General features: G+C 35.2%; 1 protein-coding gene across 2 annotated transcripts; it reads left to right on the top strand.

Annotated features, from left to right (window-relative positions):
• Window positions 1-1100: 1100 nt before the first annotated feature.
• Window positions 1101-18956, top strand: KRIT1 (KRIT1, ankyrin repeat containing). 2 transcript variants are annotated; one of them, XM_010078803.1, is made up of 16 exons: window positions 1101-1202; window positions 1637-1796; window positions 3143-3235; window positions 4141-4270; window positions 6346-6589; window positions 6885-7000; window positions 7436-7579; window positions 8676-8832; window positions 9079-9186; window positions 10842-10998; window positions 13329-13480; window positions 14101-14267; window positions 15510-15597; window positions 17235-17441; window positions 17746-17862; window positions 18654-18956. In XM_010078803.1, the coding sequence occupies exons 1-16, from the start codon at window positions 1101-1103 to the stop codon at window positions 18720-18722; spliced, it is 2211 nt and encodes a 736-aa protein (XP_010077105.1). In that variant the 3' UTR covers window positions 18723-18956. The 2 variants fall into 2 exon arrangements, with proteins under 2 accessions (XP_010077105.1, XP_010077106.1); XM_010078804.1 differs by lacking the exon at window positions 7436-7579.
• The last annotated feature ends 484 nt before the right edge of the window (window positions 18957-19440 follow it).

Below are 19440 nucleotides of genomic sequence, written 5' to 3' on the forward strand. Positions count from 1 at the left end.
TTTATCTTAACTGAAGGTGAAAATGTTGCATGCTGTTATTTATGTTGGTTTTTTTTTAATATGTTTTCAGGTAGTTTGATTCCAGCAGAAATACTGGACTAAGGACATAGGAATCTGAAGACCTCTTTTTCTCCTAGAAGAGGTGAAGAAGCTAAGAAGCTAGAAACAGTAACGTTAAAAATCTCTGAAGGGATTTATCTGCAAAAGGCATGTACTTACTGATAATATGGAATGAAAGGGGGTTCATTTGCAGATGAAGAAAATGATCAGCTGGAAGGTGCTATTGGCCAGACATGATCTTCTTTCTCAAATCTGATATGTGAAGTGATTTAGCCTTTGGAGGTTTTCCCTATCATTGTAAAAAAATGTTGTGATTATAAGAATTGTTGCTTTGGGTTAAACAGAAGAGTAAGCAAAGTTTTATTTTAAATCTAAAAACCCATCCACTTTTTGCAAAAACTGAAGGTGTATTCCTTTCAGAAGCTCTGGGTTTGAATGAATTGTATGCCAGTTTGCATCCACACCGAAGTAAAACTAAGTAAATGAATCCATATTATACTTTATTTTTATCAGCTTTGTTACTTGGGCTGTAGGCAGGACTGTGTTCTACTTCCTGGGTAGGGAGGGGGAGGAAAATCAGGTATTTTTTTGAAATCCCTGTGGAACTCATAGAAATGCAATACTTTGTGGTAGCACATTTTATAAATTACAGTGCTTGTCACTTTAGAATATTTTTCTTTTTCAATTTCGTATATTGTTCAGGGTCCTGAAATTCTTTGGCCTTTTGTCTGGCTTGCAAAATGGGGAACATACTTACAAAGTGTAAAAAAATATATGTTATTTTTATTTTAAAGTGGGTTAGAGACCATGATTATTTGTATTAAATCTATGTGGTGTAGGATTTTCCCCTTTCATGAAAAGGAAGCAGAATTATATCAGGCATTGGTATTTCTCCAGCTAAAGAACAATAAATGAATAATGCAAAGTGGATATAATCACTGCATCCTGAAGTTTAGCATGCTGTTGATATTTTTTTCTTTTTTTCATCTGAACTTCTACTTCCTGTTTATTCATTGTTTCCAGTGATAAAATAAGGAGAGATGGGAAATCCAGAAAGCATTGGAGATGCATATGTTGCTGTGATTCGTCCAAAAAATACTGCTAGCCTGAATTCTCGGGAATATCGAGCTAAATCCTACGAAGTAAAACTATTTAAATTTATCTTTTTTTTTTTAATTAGTTATAGTGATTATCTAATAATATAGCAGAAGATAAAATCTGACAATAAGATTGCTTAAGTAGTGTCTGTGTGTGTCATCTACCTACTATGCATTGCCCCGTGCTTATGGCATTTGAACACTTTACGGTTTTGTAATATCTTTGTGTTTTATTTCATTTCAGGGCCTTTTGCCCTGTGGGCTGCTCCGTACAAGGGTGCAGTCTTGTCTTTTTCTCTTTAACCTTACCATTATGGAGGTCATTCTGACTTTGCCGTTTTGCTCCTCCACATTCAATACTTCCTGAATTTTGTTACTGTTTTTACAGTGGTACAATAAATAAGTCAAAAAAACACCCAAAAGATCCGTGCTTGTTTCAGTTGTGCTTAAACTCCTTTGGTTTCATTATTGTTTGAAAGATCTTGTTGCTTGAAGTTCCCATTGAAGGCCAAAAGAAAAAAAGAAAGAAAGTTTTGCTGGAAACTAAACTGCAGGGAGGCACTGAGATAACCCAGAGCATCTTGGATTATGTATTAGAAGCCACCAAACCAATTTCACCAGCCAATCAGGGTATTAAAGGTAAAAAAGTTTTAATCTGATTTATTGTTCTTAGCTCTATAAAAATACTTTAAAATTAAATGGGCATTGAAAGTTTGTGTAAAAGCATTAAATTAATTTTAAAAAAGAAGGTATATTTTGAGGTTCATAAAAAAAAAAATCAAAGCCAACTATACGGCTAAAACTTTTAATTTGTCTTTGTTTCCCTTTACCTTCCAACTCTATAAAATGCTTACTAAAATATTTTTATTGTGACATTTTACCTGTCTGTACTACTTCTTCACCTCAGTTTGAGATTTATAGCTAAACTTCTGGTAAACCAGACTGAAGTGGCTTTTTTTTTTTTGGCTTGTGAATTGATCACTTCTAAAGTCTGTTCTAAGGCCAGCATTGTTCAGTATGCGGTATCTACATTAAAATGTTTCTGGCATAACTGTATCACTTACAAACATAATTTGATTAGTACATTTTTTTTTTCATTGTTGTTGCATAGCTGGTCTAGCAAACAGCCTCACACTTGTGCTGACAAAAAATGTTTTAGCCAACATATTTCATTTCCAAATTGGTATGAGCTGTATGGACTAAAGCACTTTTTTTTGCCGTGTACCTCATCTCTGCATTGTAAGTAAGTAAGGTTATACTGGGAAGGTTGTCACTGCAGTCAAGAGAATGAAGTGCTAACAGTCAAGGAAATGTTGTGAGTGTTGCTAACTGGAGTTGGATGGGCTTAACAAAGCTAGTTGAGCAGCAAACATAACAGCATTAATACACATTGGGGAATGCCTAGTGAAAGCAGAAACTATCTGTTTCTTACACAACTTAGAGAGATTTAAATTAACTCACACAGAGGGCCAAACCATTAATATGCACAGCTTAGTGTGCCCACTGCTAAAATGTGCAGCTGAGGTCAGAAAAGTAAACAAAATGCTAAATTCTGTAAGGGTGGTAGGGAAGATAATGTGGAAAATACTATTATACCACTATACAAAAAAGCATTCACTCTAACATGAAATATAGCATGCAGCTGTGCTTTCCCATTTCAAAAAGAATCTTGTTTAACTTAAAGATACATGGTTTAGGGGGTGAATGCTACAAAAAATCAGGGGTATAGAAAAGTTGCTATGAAAAAAGGGGTACAGTCGTGTCATTTTCCCTGTTAATGGATATATGTATATTTATGTCCTTTATTTTTTTGTCTGTATTTAGATTTCCTTAGCTTGCTCGAAATTATAGCTTGTAAGAATAATAATTTTTTCTTCCTAGAAATGAGGAAGATTGAGTCTGGTAAAGTTTTCAGATAGCCAACTCTAGATTTGTTTGTTTGTTTTGTTGGTTAATTATTTTGCATTTTTAAAATATTGTACTAGGAAAGCGTGTAGTGTTAATGAAGAAGTTTCCTCTTGATGGAGAGAAGGCAGGCCAGGAGGCATCACTTTACATTGTTCCAACTGTTGTGAAAGGTAATGTTGAGCATAATTTCTGAAGTTGTACCCATTTTATCAGAAGTTCATTTGAGGGTTTATTAAGAATTTTTATAAATATGCTGTATGGCTTTTTCTGTATTTAAACATTACAAGTTGCATTCAGCTGGAAACCCCTCTCTGAATACTTTAAAACTTGAAAAAGTTACTTAAAATTAAGGAAAAACCCTTGTTTTTAATGTGTTGCCTTTGTTTCTGTAGCAATAGTGCACTTCTGTTTTAAGCTGTATTTGTTCACTTCATTATATTTCAAAACACATGCATTAACTTGTACAGAATTTACTGAATGCAAGTGTAAGGAAGACATCCTATTCAGTTCAGTGTTCTTTACTCAGAGAAGAATGCTTACTGAAGTCCGTAAACAGTTTTGTTTGAATAAGGAATAGTGAATAAAGTCTTTAGAAGGCAAAGTAAATTGCTTGTCAGGGAAATATTTTTTTAAAAAGCCTTAAGTAAATGTCTGTGTGCTTTTGGGGAAGCTCCTTCGTTTTTGCCTTACTGATAGACCTTAAGGATAAAAACTATCAAATAAAGACTGTTGTGGGGTTACCAATAGCAGTAAATACCTCTTCTATTCCTGAGTCCTGTTCTTTTCTTCTGGCAACAGTACACATTTAATATTAATTCCTCAGATGAAGCTGATCACACTGATGGAATAGCAAGTGAACACTTTAAGGTTTTCAAGGCTACCCTGTTGAGTTGTGAATTGTTACGTGAGGATTTTATGCAATTTCTATCAATTATCATTGGGGAAAAAATATGTTACTCTAGTCTAAAGTTAGAATATACTCTCAATTAGTTAGGAATGTGTAACTATAAAAGATGCAGACAGGAAAATAAGATTCTTCTCATTGATGTGTCCTCAGAGTATGTTTCTTTTTTAGATAATACGAAATACACATACAGTCCTGGATGCCCTGTGTTCTACTGTTTACAAGACATCATGAGAGTCTGCAGTGAATCCAGCACACATTTTGCAACACTTACTGCAAGAATGTTAATTGCCTTGGATAAGTAAGAAATGCCATCAGTAAAAATACATGAAAATAGAAGTTAAACAAGATAATTTGTAGATGTAGCACATAGTTTTTATAGCATTTTCATGATTAAGAAAGAAGTAATTGTTGTATCATGTTATTTTCTTCATGTTTATCAGGAACTGAAACCTTGACAACAGATTTCTAAATCTTTCTAAAAATCTTTTTGCAAACTCAAGAATGATGTGCTTATCTAAATCAAATGGCTTTATGGAAGTTTTTGCTCACAGTGAATGTTTTGTAAAATCATATGAAATATTAATGATTAATCTTCTATAAGTGACATAATTGTAATCTTTAAGAGTATTTACCAGAGTGTAGTAAAAATATCCTTTTAACTGTATACCATTAACATTTTCATTTAAATTAAACCTCCCTTTAGAAAGGAAGTGCATCTTCCCCAGCCATACAAATTGTTGTTTAGCCAGATTTATAGTAGTTTGAAAATTGAGTATGCAAGCAGTTTTTTGGTCTTTTTTATGTAGCCTTGTTAAAGAAATACCAGACATACTTATGTATGATCTCCTTTGTGTTAATTAAGTTAGCTGAAACTCTTGGCTAACATGAAAAATTATACGTTACAGGCTGTTACCTAAAAAGGTTCTTTGTGTAGGGTTTTTGCAGTTTATTAGTAGAGTGGTAATATTTCCATGTGTACCATCATATCAGTTACATTTATTGCTGCTTAATGAAAGCCTTCAGACTCTAAGCTCTGCTTAAAATGTGTTATGAGCCTTACGGTCATGAGAGAAGCCTTGGAAGTGTAATGAAAATACTTTATATTGATTATTCTCTATGTATGTAATCTGAAACAACATTTCTCAAAGATTCAAATTACTATAACTAATGTAGCTAGCAACTAATTAGAGGAAATGCCTGAACAGACCTCAGAGACGCAGGAGGGTGGTTATAGCACAACCACCACAATTTTACAGTCGTCCTTCCCAGTAGGACCATTAATAAGTGACAGGAATATGGCTTTTGCAGCACATGATAGTTTGGATGTGGGATTTAAAAATCCAGGCCTAAGCATATGCGTTGAACTGCAGGCCACGTTCTGCCATCCTTCCATATGGTTCTGAGGCAGACAAGATCCATGTGGTCTGTCAGTGGATCTGTCTTTTGAAAGCATGTACTTATCTTTCTTCCATATTTCCAGACAAAACCACTAAACAGAATTTATTGTATTCCAGCAAAGTACATGTTTATCTCAAGCTTGTGAGAAAGTGCATGCAGAAACCTAAATACAAACCTGGCTTTCGACCCTTAGTTAAAATGTGCCCCATTCAACGTAATACTAAAATAATTCAGCAATTCGGTGAAAATATATTTATCCAAAAATTGAGATTAATAACTTGTCCTGAGCCCTGTGTTACATTACACATGTGGCAGGAAAAAATGCAGCAGGTGTACAGTGTTGACTGTCACCAGTAGCTTAGAGTAAGAAGGCTCTAAAGCCCTTCTATGCTGTCAGTAGGAGTGTGCTTAAAAGAGAATAACCTTCAGCACAGCTTTGTGAAAGGGCAGGCAGTAGCCTATGTGAAAGAGACTTAGCAACTTGGAAACCAGACCTTCTGATTTTTTCCCATCTCTCACTAGTGAAACACATTAATTAGAAGGCTTAAGTCAGCACAGATATTGAAACTTCAACTCACCCTTAAAAAAACTGATGTAAGTTTCAAAATTTGTATGTGGAGAGTAATAATCCTGATAAAGTGAATGTAAACAAGACAGTGACATGTTAGTGTGGTTAAGTGTTTTGGCTATAACCAATGTTGCTCTTAACCTTAGCTTATAATTTCCTTTTTGAGAGTTTACATCCACAGGAAATCTGTTTGAGCATTTGCTTAACTATATTTGGTTAAAAAAAATCGTGGTTGGAGATTGATTTAGTGCTATAAAATTGGCTGCGCACATTATAATTAAAATTATTTTTTAATTAAAATGTGTGGTTATCATACATGCAACCCTTAATCAAACAAAATAATGGACAGTCATGACCAAAATAGTCCTTTTCTACTTGAAAATGAATTGCTTTCTACTCTTCTGCAGGTGGTTGGATGAACGGCATACCCAGTCTCACTCCATCCCAGCTTTATTCAGACCATCTCCTCTTGAGAGAATTAAAACAAATGTAATAAACCCTGCCTATGCTATAGAACCTGGTCAAACAGAGAGCTCATTGCACATGGGTTACACTGCCCTAGAAATAAAGAGTAAAATGCTGGCACTGGAGAAAGCAGATATGTGTATATATAATCCTTTGTTTGGATCTGACCTTCAGTATACCAATAGGGTAAGAACTATATTTTCATTTTATATTTGTGAAACATACATACATTTTCATTTTAAAGTTCATTCATTTATTTGATATGAGTGTGTGCTTTATGTTTAATGTATCAGATTTCTTTATTGCGCGCTTACTGTGAAATGTTTTTTCAAATCCTCACATTTGAACACCATTCTCTTTAATTGTAAAATGTTACTGTCATAACTTTTGTTTCAAGAAAATACCTGGTCTGCATAGGGGATTGTTTAGCCAAATCTCAGTAAGATATTTTTTCAGTTTTGCTTAAATTATGTCTTCACAGGTTGACAAAGTGGTAATAAATCCATACTTTGGCCTTGGAGCCCCAGACTATTCAAAGATTCAGATTCCTAAGAGAGAAAAGTGGCAACGTAGCATGAGCAGTGTCACAGAGGACAAGTATTATATTACATTCCTTTTTCATTAACAGATTATTTTGTTTTGTTGTATTACAGTGGTACTTGTTAGGCTTGGTCAGAATGAGATTCATATTACTTTTGGGCTTTACTGTATAAATACATATTTTTAAAAATTCTATTTGAAGCCTCTAAGTACTGAAACATGACAATTAAAGGACGGATCAAGAAAGGTTTAAATTATAAACATTAGGGAAGCATTTCTTAGCATAATGAATACAGCTGTGGCTTGACTACTGCATGACTAAAATACTAGTTGTATGAATACTGGCACATTTTAGCCGCATGAGCTTCATTTTTATTCTTGATGTAGATCTACAGTTAGTGCTAAGTTAGTAATTTTTAAAAAGTCAGTGTTCTCTTCTGTTGAAATATTTCTGAACAGTATTTTCCTCCTGTTTTCCTTTTTAATTCTTAGGGAACACCAGTGGGTAGATGATTTCCCTCTTCATCGCAGTGCTTGTGAAGGTGACTCTGATTTACTAAGCCACCTTCTGGATAAAAAGTTTTCTGTTAATCAGTTAGATAGTGACCACTGGGCACCTATCCATTATGCATGCTGGTGAGTCAAATGAATATAGTTTTGCCAATCAAATGCATTCTTGCTATCATGATTCTTTAGCACTAATCAGTTATGTAATTTATCATACAGACTCAAAAAAGAGAAATCAAAAGAACTCTAGACTTTTTACACTTTGACTCTAACATATGTTAGTGTTAACCTTCTGAAGAGAAAGATTGCTTCAGGTTTTGAGATAATTTCAATCTAAATGGTTTCAGAGGGCACCACGTGTGGAGACTGTATCATCAAAGACTTATCTGTTGCCTCTTATATCTGTCCTGAAGGATCTGTTCTAATTCCTGTTGGAGGCACTGGGTCTAGTTTAGTGTAGTAACTTTTACAGTCATAGTTGGTTAAAGGCTGGGAGCAGTTTTACATCACAGCAATAGCTGAGCTGAGCACATGTTGGTGATGGTCAAGCTTTGAGTAGAAAGCTGGACTATGTGATCTACAGAGGTCACCTTATCTGACTATAATGCTGTGATGATTTAACCTGTAAGTACTTGAGAGCTTTCCTCAGTTGTTGTAAAAATGCTTTTGTTTTGTCTTTATGCAAGTTAGTTTTCTGTATTTATAGTATTGTCTGTTGATAAGAATAACACAAAAATCGAACTTGGTTATAAAAAAAAAAGAACCAACTTACTTGATTTTTCAGATTTGTCAGAAAGTTTGCATAAACAGCATAAACAAGATTTACCAGTTACCAGCATGAGGCTTAAGAGTCCTCAGAATCCATCTGCATGAAAATCAGAAGCTTTACTCTGATTCTCACACAGATTTTTTTTTTTTTTTTCAGGCAAAGCTAAGCTCTGTTTTGTCATGACTGAATTGCTACAACTACCCAAACTTAGCTAGTTTAAAGTGACATTTGCTGTGTCTATAATGATTCCAATAAATGGTTACCAGACCAGTGGTTACCAAAGAAGTGCAGAGCTGATACTAATTTCTACAAACTTACTAGTTTTCCACTGTCTTTGATGTCATTTCAAAGCTAAAAACTCTTGAGCATAGAAACACACTTCCATATTTAGGACTGTCTGGAAAAAGATTTTGTTTTTCATTTGGTGTGTTTGTTCTGCTTTAAACCTGTCTGCAGGTATGGAAAAGTTGAAGCCACTCGAATGCTGTTGGAGAAGGGGAAATGCAATCCGAACCTTTTGAATGGCCAACTTAGCTCTCCTCTTCATTTTGCTGCTGGAGGTGGCCATGCTGAAATAGTACAAATTCTACTAAATCATCCAGAAATAGACAGAGTAAGTTCTGTTTGTGGATAGAAATAGCATTTTGTGTCCAGATCACAGTGTGTAAACATAATGATCCTGTTGAGAGATTACCAAAAATGGTTAAATGTTTTTCATTACTTCCACTTTTTCCATTGTATATTAATTAAATGTTTGAACCCTAGCATCAAGAATGTTAAGTATCTCAAAAAATGTGGAAATATTTATATATCTCCAGAGAAAACAATGTATTATCAGTGTTTCTGTTTCTGTTTATAGCATATCACTGACCAACAAGGAAGATCTCCATTGAATGTCTGTGAAGAGAACAAACAAAATGAGTGGGAAGAAACTGCAAAACTGCTGAAGGAAGCCATAAATAGACCTGTATGAGTTTATTTTCTAAACAGTTTAAAGTTTAGATTTAATTTACACATAAACTTGTAGAAGAGCTAGGCCTACTTGTAGCTATTACTGGAAATGTGCAGTGTACTGAAATTGTTAGGGTAAATATTGACAAACTGACATTTTGTCTCTTTAAATGTTTCTGTCTATTTTGTTGCTCAAGAAATACATTTAAGACTTTAAATGGGATGTTTTGTTTTATTTGTAGGAGTATCATGTCAGCTACCAATTTATGTCTACTTTTGATCATACAACCATTAGCTTTCTTTATGCATCGTCATATGTTGATAAATAGGAGCAATCAGCTGGCTGAATGTAGGCTTCTACAAGATGGGCTTTACATCAGTTAAGTTGGTGTAGGCTTCCTTGGCAGTCAGTGGAGATCTAGCCAGGAGAGTAAACAGAATTTACGATGCGATTCATCTTGTCCTGAAGTAGATTTTAAATTAGCCAAATGATACAAAATCACTTGTTTTTTTTCTTTGACTTCAATTGTACCTTGTATCTGTGTAGGTAGGTGGCAGTAAACCTGTCGGTTTTTCAAGATGTTTTAAATTGTCTTCATTTCACTCTATATGAATGAATCTTTCAAAATAATTAATGAAGAAATTGACCTCCTTTATTTTAGGGACCTTACTATGCAGTTGGTCAAAAGGCAGATCTGTGTTTAATGACTCTAAAAGACTAATGCACAGATTTTAAGTAGATTTCACAGGGTAATCGATTATATTGTGTTGTCACGTATTACTATTGAAATAATACATTAAAATTTTAAAAATGATAGAAATTACTGCAATAGGAGTCACAGTGACTACTGCAGCAAAAATAGACTCATGTTTTATATTTCAGCCTCATTTTCAGTTACTTGGTTTTTTCCAAGGCATTCATGGTTTTTTTTCCAGAAGTATTTAGGAACTCAATTTTTTGCAACTAAGTAGATTTGAAGAAGGGAAATAACAAATTCCTGACACTTTTTTATTCAAGCATCTGAACATTTAACCTGTTAGATGAAAACAAGAAATTTCATTGATTTATTACTTGTGTGTATATGTTTTAAGCACTTGATCTATGTTTAAGTATGTTTTTCAGGAAGCATACTCTGGGCCCATATGCAATTCAGTGAAAGCTATGTTCTGAAGAGCAAAATTAGTTTTGTTGGTAATATTATGGAAGTGCTAAAAGATGTTAGTGAGATTGTATTCTTATTGTACCAGGGTCTGTGCAAAGGGTGGTGCTTCCCTCTGAAAAATGTCTTTTTAGTATAGACTAATGAGGGGAATAATTCATAACCTGCCAGTAATAGTGAGGTGGACATTTCAGGATACGGATAGGTAGTTGAGCCCAAAATCCCTCAGGGAACTTTTAAATGCCTGCTTGCCTTTGAGTTCAACAGAAGTGAAGTCCTCAAAATATCAGTAAGATCTTTCTTTGAGTTGTAAAAATCACAGTATAAGAACTTGCACAGGATATTAAACAAGCAGTCTTGATAAATAGTAAATATGCAGGAGTTGTGCAATGTTCTTTTTCTCGACAGGATAGATGTTGATGAATTGTGTTAAAATTGCTTTCCTCTTGAGAAGCATCAAGAGAAAGGATTTAACAGGTTCTTTGTTTAATATGTTTAAATTTTTATGTAGTATGAAAAGGTGCGAATTTATCGTATGGATGGGTCATATCGCTCTGTTGAATTGAAACATGGAAACAATACTACTGTACAGCAGATAATGGAGGGGATGCGTTTGTCTCAAGAAACTCAGCAATACTTCACTATCTGGATCTGTTCTGAGAACCTCAGTAAGTAACAAGGAAGATCATTATTTATCATAGCTTTTTTACTTCTGCTTCCCTTTAGAAAAATATATTTTCTTAGGCAAATAAGAAACGTACTCTCTGAGAGCTCTGTATTACTCTATCAGCTTTTAAAAGCCATTTTTTAGGAGTTAATTTGTATCTAGGCTGTCTGTTAATACATTTTGCCGCTACTGGAGTCTGCAATCCCTGTAGGTTTCATTCTTTACATCTTTTGCATAGGGGATGAGACCAACTTTTCTATTTCCTCTGCTTAAGCTTTCCTCCAGTAAATCAACTCACAGCCTTTATAGCCTGATGTCTCCAAACTGTGCTTTCAGACCTATAGAGAACTTCTCCATTTTAGCCATCATTTTGGGTACTCCAGGTAGGTCTGACCCTGTATCACTGTGGCACCTAGAATGTATTTCATCTAGGAAGATGAAGCTAGTCCAGATTGCCTGTCTGTTATAGGGCATCTTGGCTGACATAGTCCTTACTGCTAACTTACCCTGATTCTAGTGGTATTTTTCTTCCCAGAGTATCTAAAATTGGATTAATGTAGTTGTTTTTACCAATGTTTAATCTATTTAAAACTAGTAATTAAAGCAAAGCTCATTTGTGTTTTTTCATTAGGTCTTTTAATCATATTAATTTTCATGTGCTTTGCACCAAAATGATTTTTGATAAACAAGTTTTCAGTTATATTTGGTGGGGAGAATTCTGATGCAAAATGTCATTACATTTGTATTTTTTGGTATTTCTGATCTAAATAAAAAGTATATTATAGTTCTAGTTTGAGATGTGTAGCAAAAGATAAATAGAACCACAAAAGAGTCAATGATTGTGACTGTGTTTTGTTAGAAAACATGGTAAACAGTACTACTGCAACAAGATAGCTATGGGACGCATTTTAATAGATCTACAAAGCACAAATTCTGGTCCAGTAGGGTACTGTGTTGATAGTACCATTACTATAGAAGCCTTGCATTTAAAATTTTATTTACTGTTGTCAATCTTCCACTAAAATGGCATTGTTACTTTTTTTTTTTTTAATCTATAAAAATTGCAGGAAATCTTTTCTTCATTCTTTTTAAATCTTTTTCTCCCAGTGTCATGCCATTTGCCTTTTTACTTTGCTGTATGTCACATGACTAGCGTAACCCGCAGTTAAACATAGATCTTAATGTCTGGAAGAAAAGAAAGTGCTTGAGTGTTGAAGTCTTTCCACTTGTGCCTTTTCTGAATATGTATGTGACATTTTACTCAAATCATTGAAGTATTACCCTTGGATTTGAGGGGAAGAGCTCACTGATACATCATTTGTTTAAAAACAAGTAATGCTCTAGATATTTAGCCTGAGTTTGAAATTGAGTCATCTTCTGCTTTACAGCTTCAAACAACTAATGGACCAGTTTCATTATAAAGTGCATTTCTTGCAGCTTGTGTACAATTGTAAAGACCATAGTTTTCCTGTTTGTAGGACAGATAATGTTTTTCTGTGTTTGAGTGTAAGGTGGATATGTTGAGTGAACAGATTATTCTCAGTGAAAAGATGTTGCATTATAACATGTCCTTTGTAGTTTTTTTTTTCACATATAATGTGAAATGTCACAATGTAACAGCCAGAGAAGTGAGGATAAGGCAGATACAGCCTTCTAGTTCCTCACCACTGGAAAAGAGCCAAGCAATGATCACAAGGGCAGGCAGGGTAGGTGAATGAGCGTAAATGAAGGTATAGATTCTTATACATAGTAGAACTGTAGTCAAAAGCTATGTATTAATCTCTCAGCTCTCATACACAGCCAAACATGAAGCATTGAATGACTGTACTCTGTTAAGAATCAAGACTTTTTGCACATTAAAAAAAGAATGTTCTCAAAAGTTTATGGTTTATATATGTTCAAAAATTACAAACATACTTATAAGCTGTATCTGCATTCTTCTGTCCGAAATAAGATTATTGGACTTTGTGTTTCTCCCATAATAATTGAGACAACAGTCTCTAATGTTTTTATTGTGGTTTTTTAGCTCTGTCTTGGTATTCCATTAAATTTTTAAATACCACTTCACTCTTGAGAAGCTGAAAATAACAAAGGTTCATCACTAGTGAATTTAGTGAATTGATGCTGAGAGTTTTATCAATAAATCCATGTTTTCAAAACCTTTTGCATATAGCAGTTTAGAAAACATAGGGAAAAATGTTAATGAGTCCTCAGTTTCAGATACTCTGGTTTTGGTGCAGCAGTTAATCATATATATATATATATATGTGTGTGTGTGTGTGCTGGGTTATTCTGTTTGTTTATTTATAAACAAAACCTGTTATTTTTCAGGCCTCCAACTGAAGCCATATCACAAGCCTTTGCAGCATATTCGAGATTGGCCTGAAATATTCACTGAACTGACAAACTTGGATCCTCAGAGGGAAACTTCACAGCTTTTCTTGAGAAGAGATGTGAGACTTCCACTGGAAATAGAAAAAAAGGTCTGCATTTGGAAGTGATAGCATGAAATTATGGTCAGAGTCAGAACACTTTGACCATCAACACTCATTGTGTTTAATGACTAGTAATTTCCAAACTTATTTAAAGTGGACCTTTCCTCTCCTTTTCTGTAATAGTTTGAGTCTTCAGGTTCTCCCTTCCTCCCATCTTTCTTCCCTTTCTCTCTTCTCTCTCACCTTCCCAACTGTTTGATTTATCATAAGTCTACGTGCCTCAGGCTCTATCTGTCATACAGCTAAAACCAACCTGCCCAATTTTCTTTCTCTTCCTTGTGCTGTGATTTTTCAGATATTTAATTGGTCAATTTCAAGGGCATTATTGAAACACGTTATTCAAAATGGATTAATGGAGGGGCAAAAAACACAGATGGTAATATTTCTGTGATCCTTTTGATTCGGCATGGTATGCTAGTCACTTTTAATTTGTAAGTGTTGAATTAAGTCAATTAAAATATGTAATTTTTTCTAGCATTACTAAAATGTATCCTTCAGTCAGGATCACACCTTTGTCTTACGTCTCTGAATCAGTAAGAAATTATTTTGTAGTTTCTAAGCTCATTTTCTTTTACAAAGAAATCGTATTACTTAAATCTTTTTAACAGATTGAGGATCCATTGGCTATTCTTATCCTTTTTGATGAAGCCAGATATAATTTACTGAAAGGTTTCTATACATCGCCTGATGCCAAGCTGATCACACTGGCAAGTCTGCTTCTACAAATAGTCTATGGAAATTATGAGAGCAAGAAACATAAACAGGGCTTTCTAAAGTAAGTATATGGGTTTAAAACATAAAATTATGGGTTTAGATTAAGTATTTTTAGATAGCGCCTAGTATGGAACTCTCAAATTCTAAGTATGATATATTATTTTTCTCCATCACTGAGCTCTAGTTCAGAGTAATCACGTAACTCTCATAGCGTTAATAGAAGCTGGACATGGGGTCTGAAAAATATATTCATCTTAATTCTTGCAGTCTCAGGCAGAGGGATGGAGGTTCTGTATCCTGAGATACAGTAATACCAAAATGAGAACCACCATTCATGTGAATGAAAGGTTTTGACAGGACTGAGACTTTGGACAATGCTGAAGAAACCTCTTACTGCGTCTAGTTAGATGGGCTTTCTGAGATGGGCTTTCTTCCCTCTTTGAAGAGGATAGACCATGCAGAGATATTATTTCTGTTCTTTCATTTGTATGTGAACTGCTATACTAAATTGGTCAGAAACATAGCACCAGCAGGGCTCTGCCAGATGGTGCTTTTCTCTCCCCTTCTCTCTGCTTGTCAGCACAACAGTAGCTGAGCTATTCTGAGATCCTTTTTTTTTTTTTCCCTCCCATGTGCGTTTCTCCAGCAGTATCTGAGCACATCAGGATTCCAGTTCTCTACTGTGTGCACATTCACTCCACCCCCTACCATCTCCACCTCAGTTCATTCATGTAACAGCAGCTGTGCTGTTCTGGAATGCTACGATACCTCTCACCTCCTCTCATTCACAGCATCAACCGAGTTGTCTTGGCTTGCTTTTTTTTGGTTGTATTCTCCACCATCAGTAAATCAGGGTGCGTTTTCTGTTAGTTACTCTGATGTAAGTGTGGGCTGCCTCTGAAAGGGCTGACTGTACTGACTGCACCTGTTCTTTCCATTCTCTTCGTTCTGTTAGGTGTAGAGACTGTACCAATACAGAGTAAGCTAGGTGAATGAGCTCACTGGCTGGAAAACTTTTGGGTGGGCTGTTCAGTAGGTTCAGCTATTGACACATCTTGTCCTGCAGTTACATGGTAGATTGAGCATAAGGAGAACTGGGTTTAAGTGGGACTGCCCACCTGCAGGAATGTGCAGTTAAACGCAGCTGGGTTTAATACAAAAGCTGCTCACCTGATGAGGCAAGATAGAGTAGGAGCTGACTGTGTAGCTCAATATGTGTCTTGATGATACAAATGGGGAGACATTGTTCTTTCTCCTTACTTTGTTTAGTGAAGAAAAACTTTTTTTCTACTTTTTCTCTTAGTGAAGAAAATCTTAAATCTATAGTACCAATCACTAAACTAAAAAGTAAAGCTCCTCATTGGACAAACAGGATACTTCATGAATACAAGGTGAGATAAAGAATCAAATAGTAAAAACTCCTGTCTTAAACATCTTTTGACTGTTTGGTTGTTAGTTAATTAATAAAAATACTGGAATAAAAAGCTAGAAATGTGTATGTTCTATATATTTGGAATGGGTTCTTGGATTGCTGTTTTTCTTGTACAGTTACAGTTGATCTGTTTGTGAGAAGCAAATATAATTGTCATCTATTCATTTGTCTTGAGTGTTAGCTGCATATTAGAGATATTGCCAATTCAGGGATACGTGTAAAAAAATCTACTCTGACTTATATTTTTGCATCTGCTTGTGGTGAGAAATCCACAAAGTCCTTTTTGCTAGTTAATTGAGCAAAATTTTTAAATGTAGACTTGGGCTGCTTCTGTAAAAGACATCTGACTGAGGGCTGTAGATTACAAACAGAGGCAGAGGCACTTGATTAAATTAATGAACTCCATAAAAATTGTGGAAAATGTGAGGTGTTGGGGGAGAACTGTACTGGCTGACATGCATCACTAAAGGTAGCTGCCAGGAAGCACTGCAGAGGCACCCAGGGAATGTTTTCAGGTCTTGCCCCTCTTTTGAGATGAGGTTACTCAATCATAAACTTTTTCTTGATGCCTACACCTTTTTTGTCAGAAACCAGCAGATCATTCCTGTTCTTTCTAACACAGATGAAGGAGGGGATGATGATTGTCTTCCTAAGACTATATATAGTGCAGCAGAGGGCATAGGAGAGCAGTCTCTACTCTTTCTTGTATCAGATAATATGTAACAGTGAGCATAGTTTTCTTGACTTCTGCTCTTAGGCTGTTATTTTGAAGGCGAAAGGAGTTGCAATCTTTTGTTGCAAAGATATTAATATATTTTGCATTAAAAAAATGGGTTTTGTAGAATTCAGATAAGCTGTAATGCAGGGTGTGGATCCAAAGAGGCTGGGCCCATCCACCACACCCACAGTTGTGGCCCCCTGACTGTTGAAGGCTTGTGTTCTCTCTCATGCCTGTGCCTTCTCATCTCATGTGTGGCCCAGACAAGTTGTTTGTTTGTTAGGGTACTACATATTGGTTTGTCCTGAGGCGGGAGCACTCTAGGGATCCTTTGTTGCGACTGTTTCACTCTCCTGAAGAGGAAGAAACAGAAGCCTGTCTCACTCTGAATGAGAGCTCCACTAAAGAAAAGAAATACGCACCTCTATATTGCTTAGCAAACCAAAAAAATCCACATTTTTTGGGAGGAGGTACTTACTCATCTTACCATGCCTCTGGATTGGATCCCTTACAGAAGGAAGAATGCTTAGTTGTAAGGATTGTGATGCATTTAGTATCAGATGGGTGCACAGCTGCTTATCCCTGATGAGTCCGACACACTTCTGAGAGAAGCAAAGCTGTGGGGCCCTGCAGAGGTTAGATTTCTGTGGTTCAGATTTCTGAGGTTCGTATGTGCACCTGCTTTCTGCCTTGGTCTCTTTTGGCATCTGAGCCTTTCTGTGGCTCTAGGGTTTAATTTAGATGTAGGAAGATGGTTGCTGGGAAGGCACTTTGGGAATACTAGTTTAGTGGGAATTCCACTAAGTAATGTTTTTTTCTTCAAATAACCACAGCTATTTGGGAACACTTGTTGATTGCCATTGTTCCTTTATTTCTAGAATCTCAGCACCAGTGAAGGTGTAAGTAAAGAGATGCATCACCTTCAGCGCATGTTCTTGCAGAATTGCTGGGAAATTCCTACTTATGGAGCAGCTTTTTTCACAGGACAGATATTCACCAAAGCAAGTTCAAGTAGCCATAAAGTCATCAAAGTGTATGTAGGAGTAAATGTAAAAGGGCTGCACCTCCTCAACATGGAAACAAAGGTCAGCTTAAGTGAACTGACAGTGATAAGTGTTAAGCTTAATGGTGTTCTCTTAAATTCTTTGTGCTCATAGTCATTTCACATCCAACTGTTTGTTTGAACTCGACTGTGAAGTTTTCCAAGATTTTAAGATCTTTATAAGGTGCTACTACTTGTATTTTCTCACTTGACTACTTTATAAGCTACAACTAGATTGTGGAACATACTATTCTAAGTCAGAATCCTGTCTAAGTGAACAAAAGAAAATTCAGATTGTAAGTATGGAGAATATTTTCTTAGTCACGGTTTCCTATGTTTCATTGTAGGCTTTACTCCTCAGCCTAAAGTATGGTTGCTTTATGTGGCAGTTGGGAGATGGAGATACGTGTTTTCAAATCCACAGTCTGGAAAACAAAATGAGCTTTATTGTGCATACCAAACAGGTAAGCATTGTCATTTTTCATCCTCTATGTTCAATTATTTTTTCCTAAACTAGATAGATGCTGCTTCTCTCTTAAGATTGACCACCCTTGTACAGTATCAAAGATGCCCAAGCCAAGCCCCCACAAAAATGCTCTTAAAACTTTCTCATAAAACTTTTTTTTTAATATTTCAGAATGTTTTCTTGTTTTCCTAGCATGTGAAGCCTTTAGGGTTCAGAATATGTAAAATGCATCTGTAATCATTAGGGTAAACTTTATTTTTTTTAATTGAAGCTGTTTGTGGCATGTGCCCAACCCCTCAGACTCTAAGGATAATTCCAAACGTGATGAGAATCACAGAGTTAGAGTTGGTAACTTTGCGAGCAAAACTAGCAGAGTTTGAGATTGGGTAAAACTTGGGATCTGTGATTGGAGTGTTTATAAAGCAACTTCACTGCAAATGCTACCATCAATTTTTGATAGTGTTTGTGGATGTCTGATGCAAAATACTTGTTTCACCCGTAGTCTGCATCGTTCGTAATATGCCACATTAACATGTATTGTGACAAAATTACAGCTTTGAGTATCTTGCATACTTTGATAATAATTCTTTTGATTCGTATATATTAAGGTGGTTATAGGGGAAGTGATTGAGTATTTTTGAAAAACTTTTTGATAGGTGAGAAAAATCCAGGTTTTATTTTCCTTCTAAAATGATGCAATTTCTAACTTATCTGCTTGCATTTGTCATATACTTGATCATGTCATAGTTCTGCAATGGTGATGGAATTTAATTGTATACCTTTATATAGGCAGGTCTTGTCATAAAACTTCTGATTAAATTAAATGGCCAGTTAATGCCAACTGAAAGAAATGAATAAAGGAAATGAACAGTAGTCATGAAACAGCATCTGATGGCTAAGCAAAAACCAACTTATTTCTCATCATAACAGAAGACTTCCATGTATGTGAATTTTACACAGTAGAAAAGTCAATTTGTACAGTTTTTTAACTTTGTACAGAAGCTGCATGTTTTATTTTTTAAAGAACTATTATAGACAACATATCTATTATTTTTATAAATATTTTTGTGTTTCATCTATAAGCTACTGTAGGTCTTGAGCTTAACCAATAAAGCTAATGAAATGTAAATAATTTACTGAGTTGGACAAGCGTGAATCAAGTAAGGCTTTTGTTCCCAGAGGACTATGAGACTACCAGTGCCACAAAGCAAGTCTCAGTTAACCTATTTACTTTTCATGTCATTCTGTGGAACATCAAGGTCGTTGTATATGTTACATATGAACATCAAGGTGGTTGTATATGTTACAGTATCTTGTAGACACACTTTATTTTTAAGATACTGTTGATAAGTATGCTTAAAAGACCAGTTGCACCTTTGAGCAACTACTTTTGATAAACTCTTATTTGGTTTCTGACAAATGTTATAGCTGGCTTTATTTTTACTCTTAACTTTCTCATACTTTGTATTCCTATTTATTCTAAAATATTGCATGAGGATGTCAAAAGGGAAATACTTTAAGCCATATTAAATGTTTAGCATGCTTGTTTTTAAAAAATAGATTTTTACTTTTGCTG

This window comes from Pterocles gutturalis, unplaced genomic scaffold, assembly GCF_000699245.1.
Source record: "Pterocles gutturalis isolate BGI_N339 unplaced genomic scaffold, ASM69924v1 scaffold18673, whole genome shotgun sequence".
Lineage (NCBI taxonomy): Eukaryota > Metazoa > Chordata > Aves > Pterocliformes > Pteroclidae > Pterocles > Pterocles gutturalis.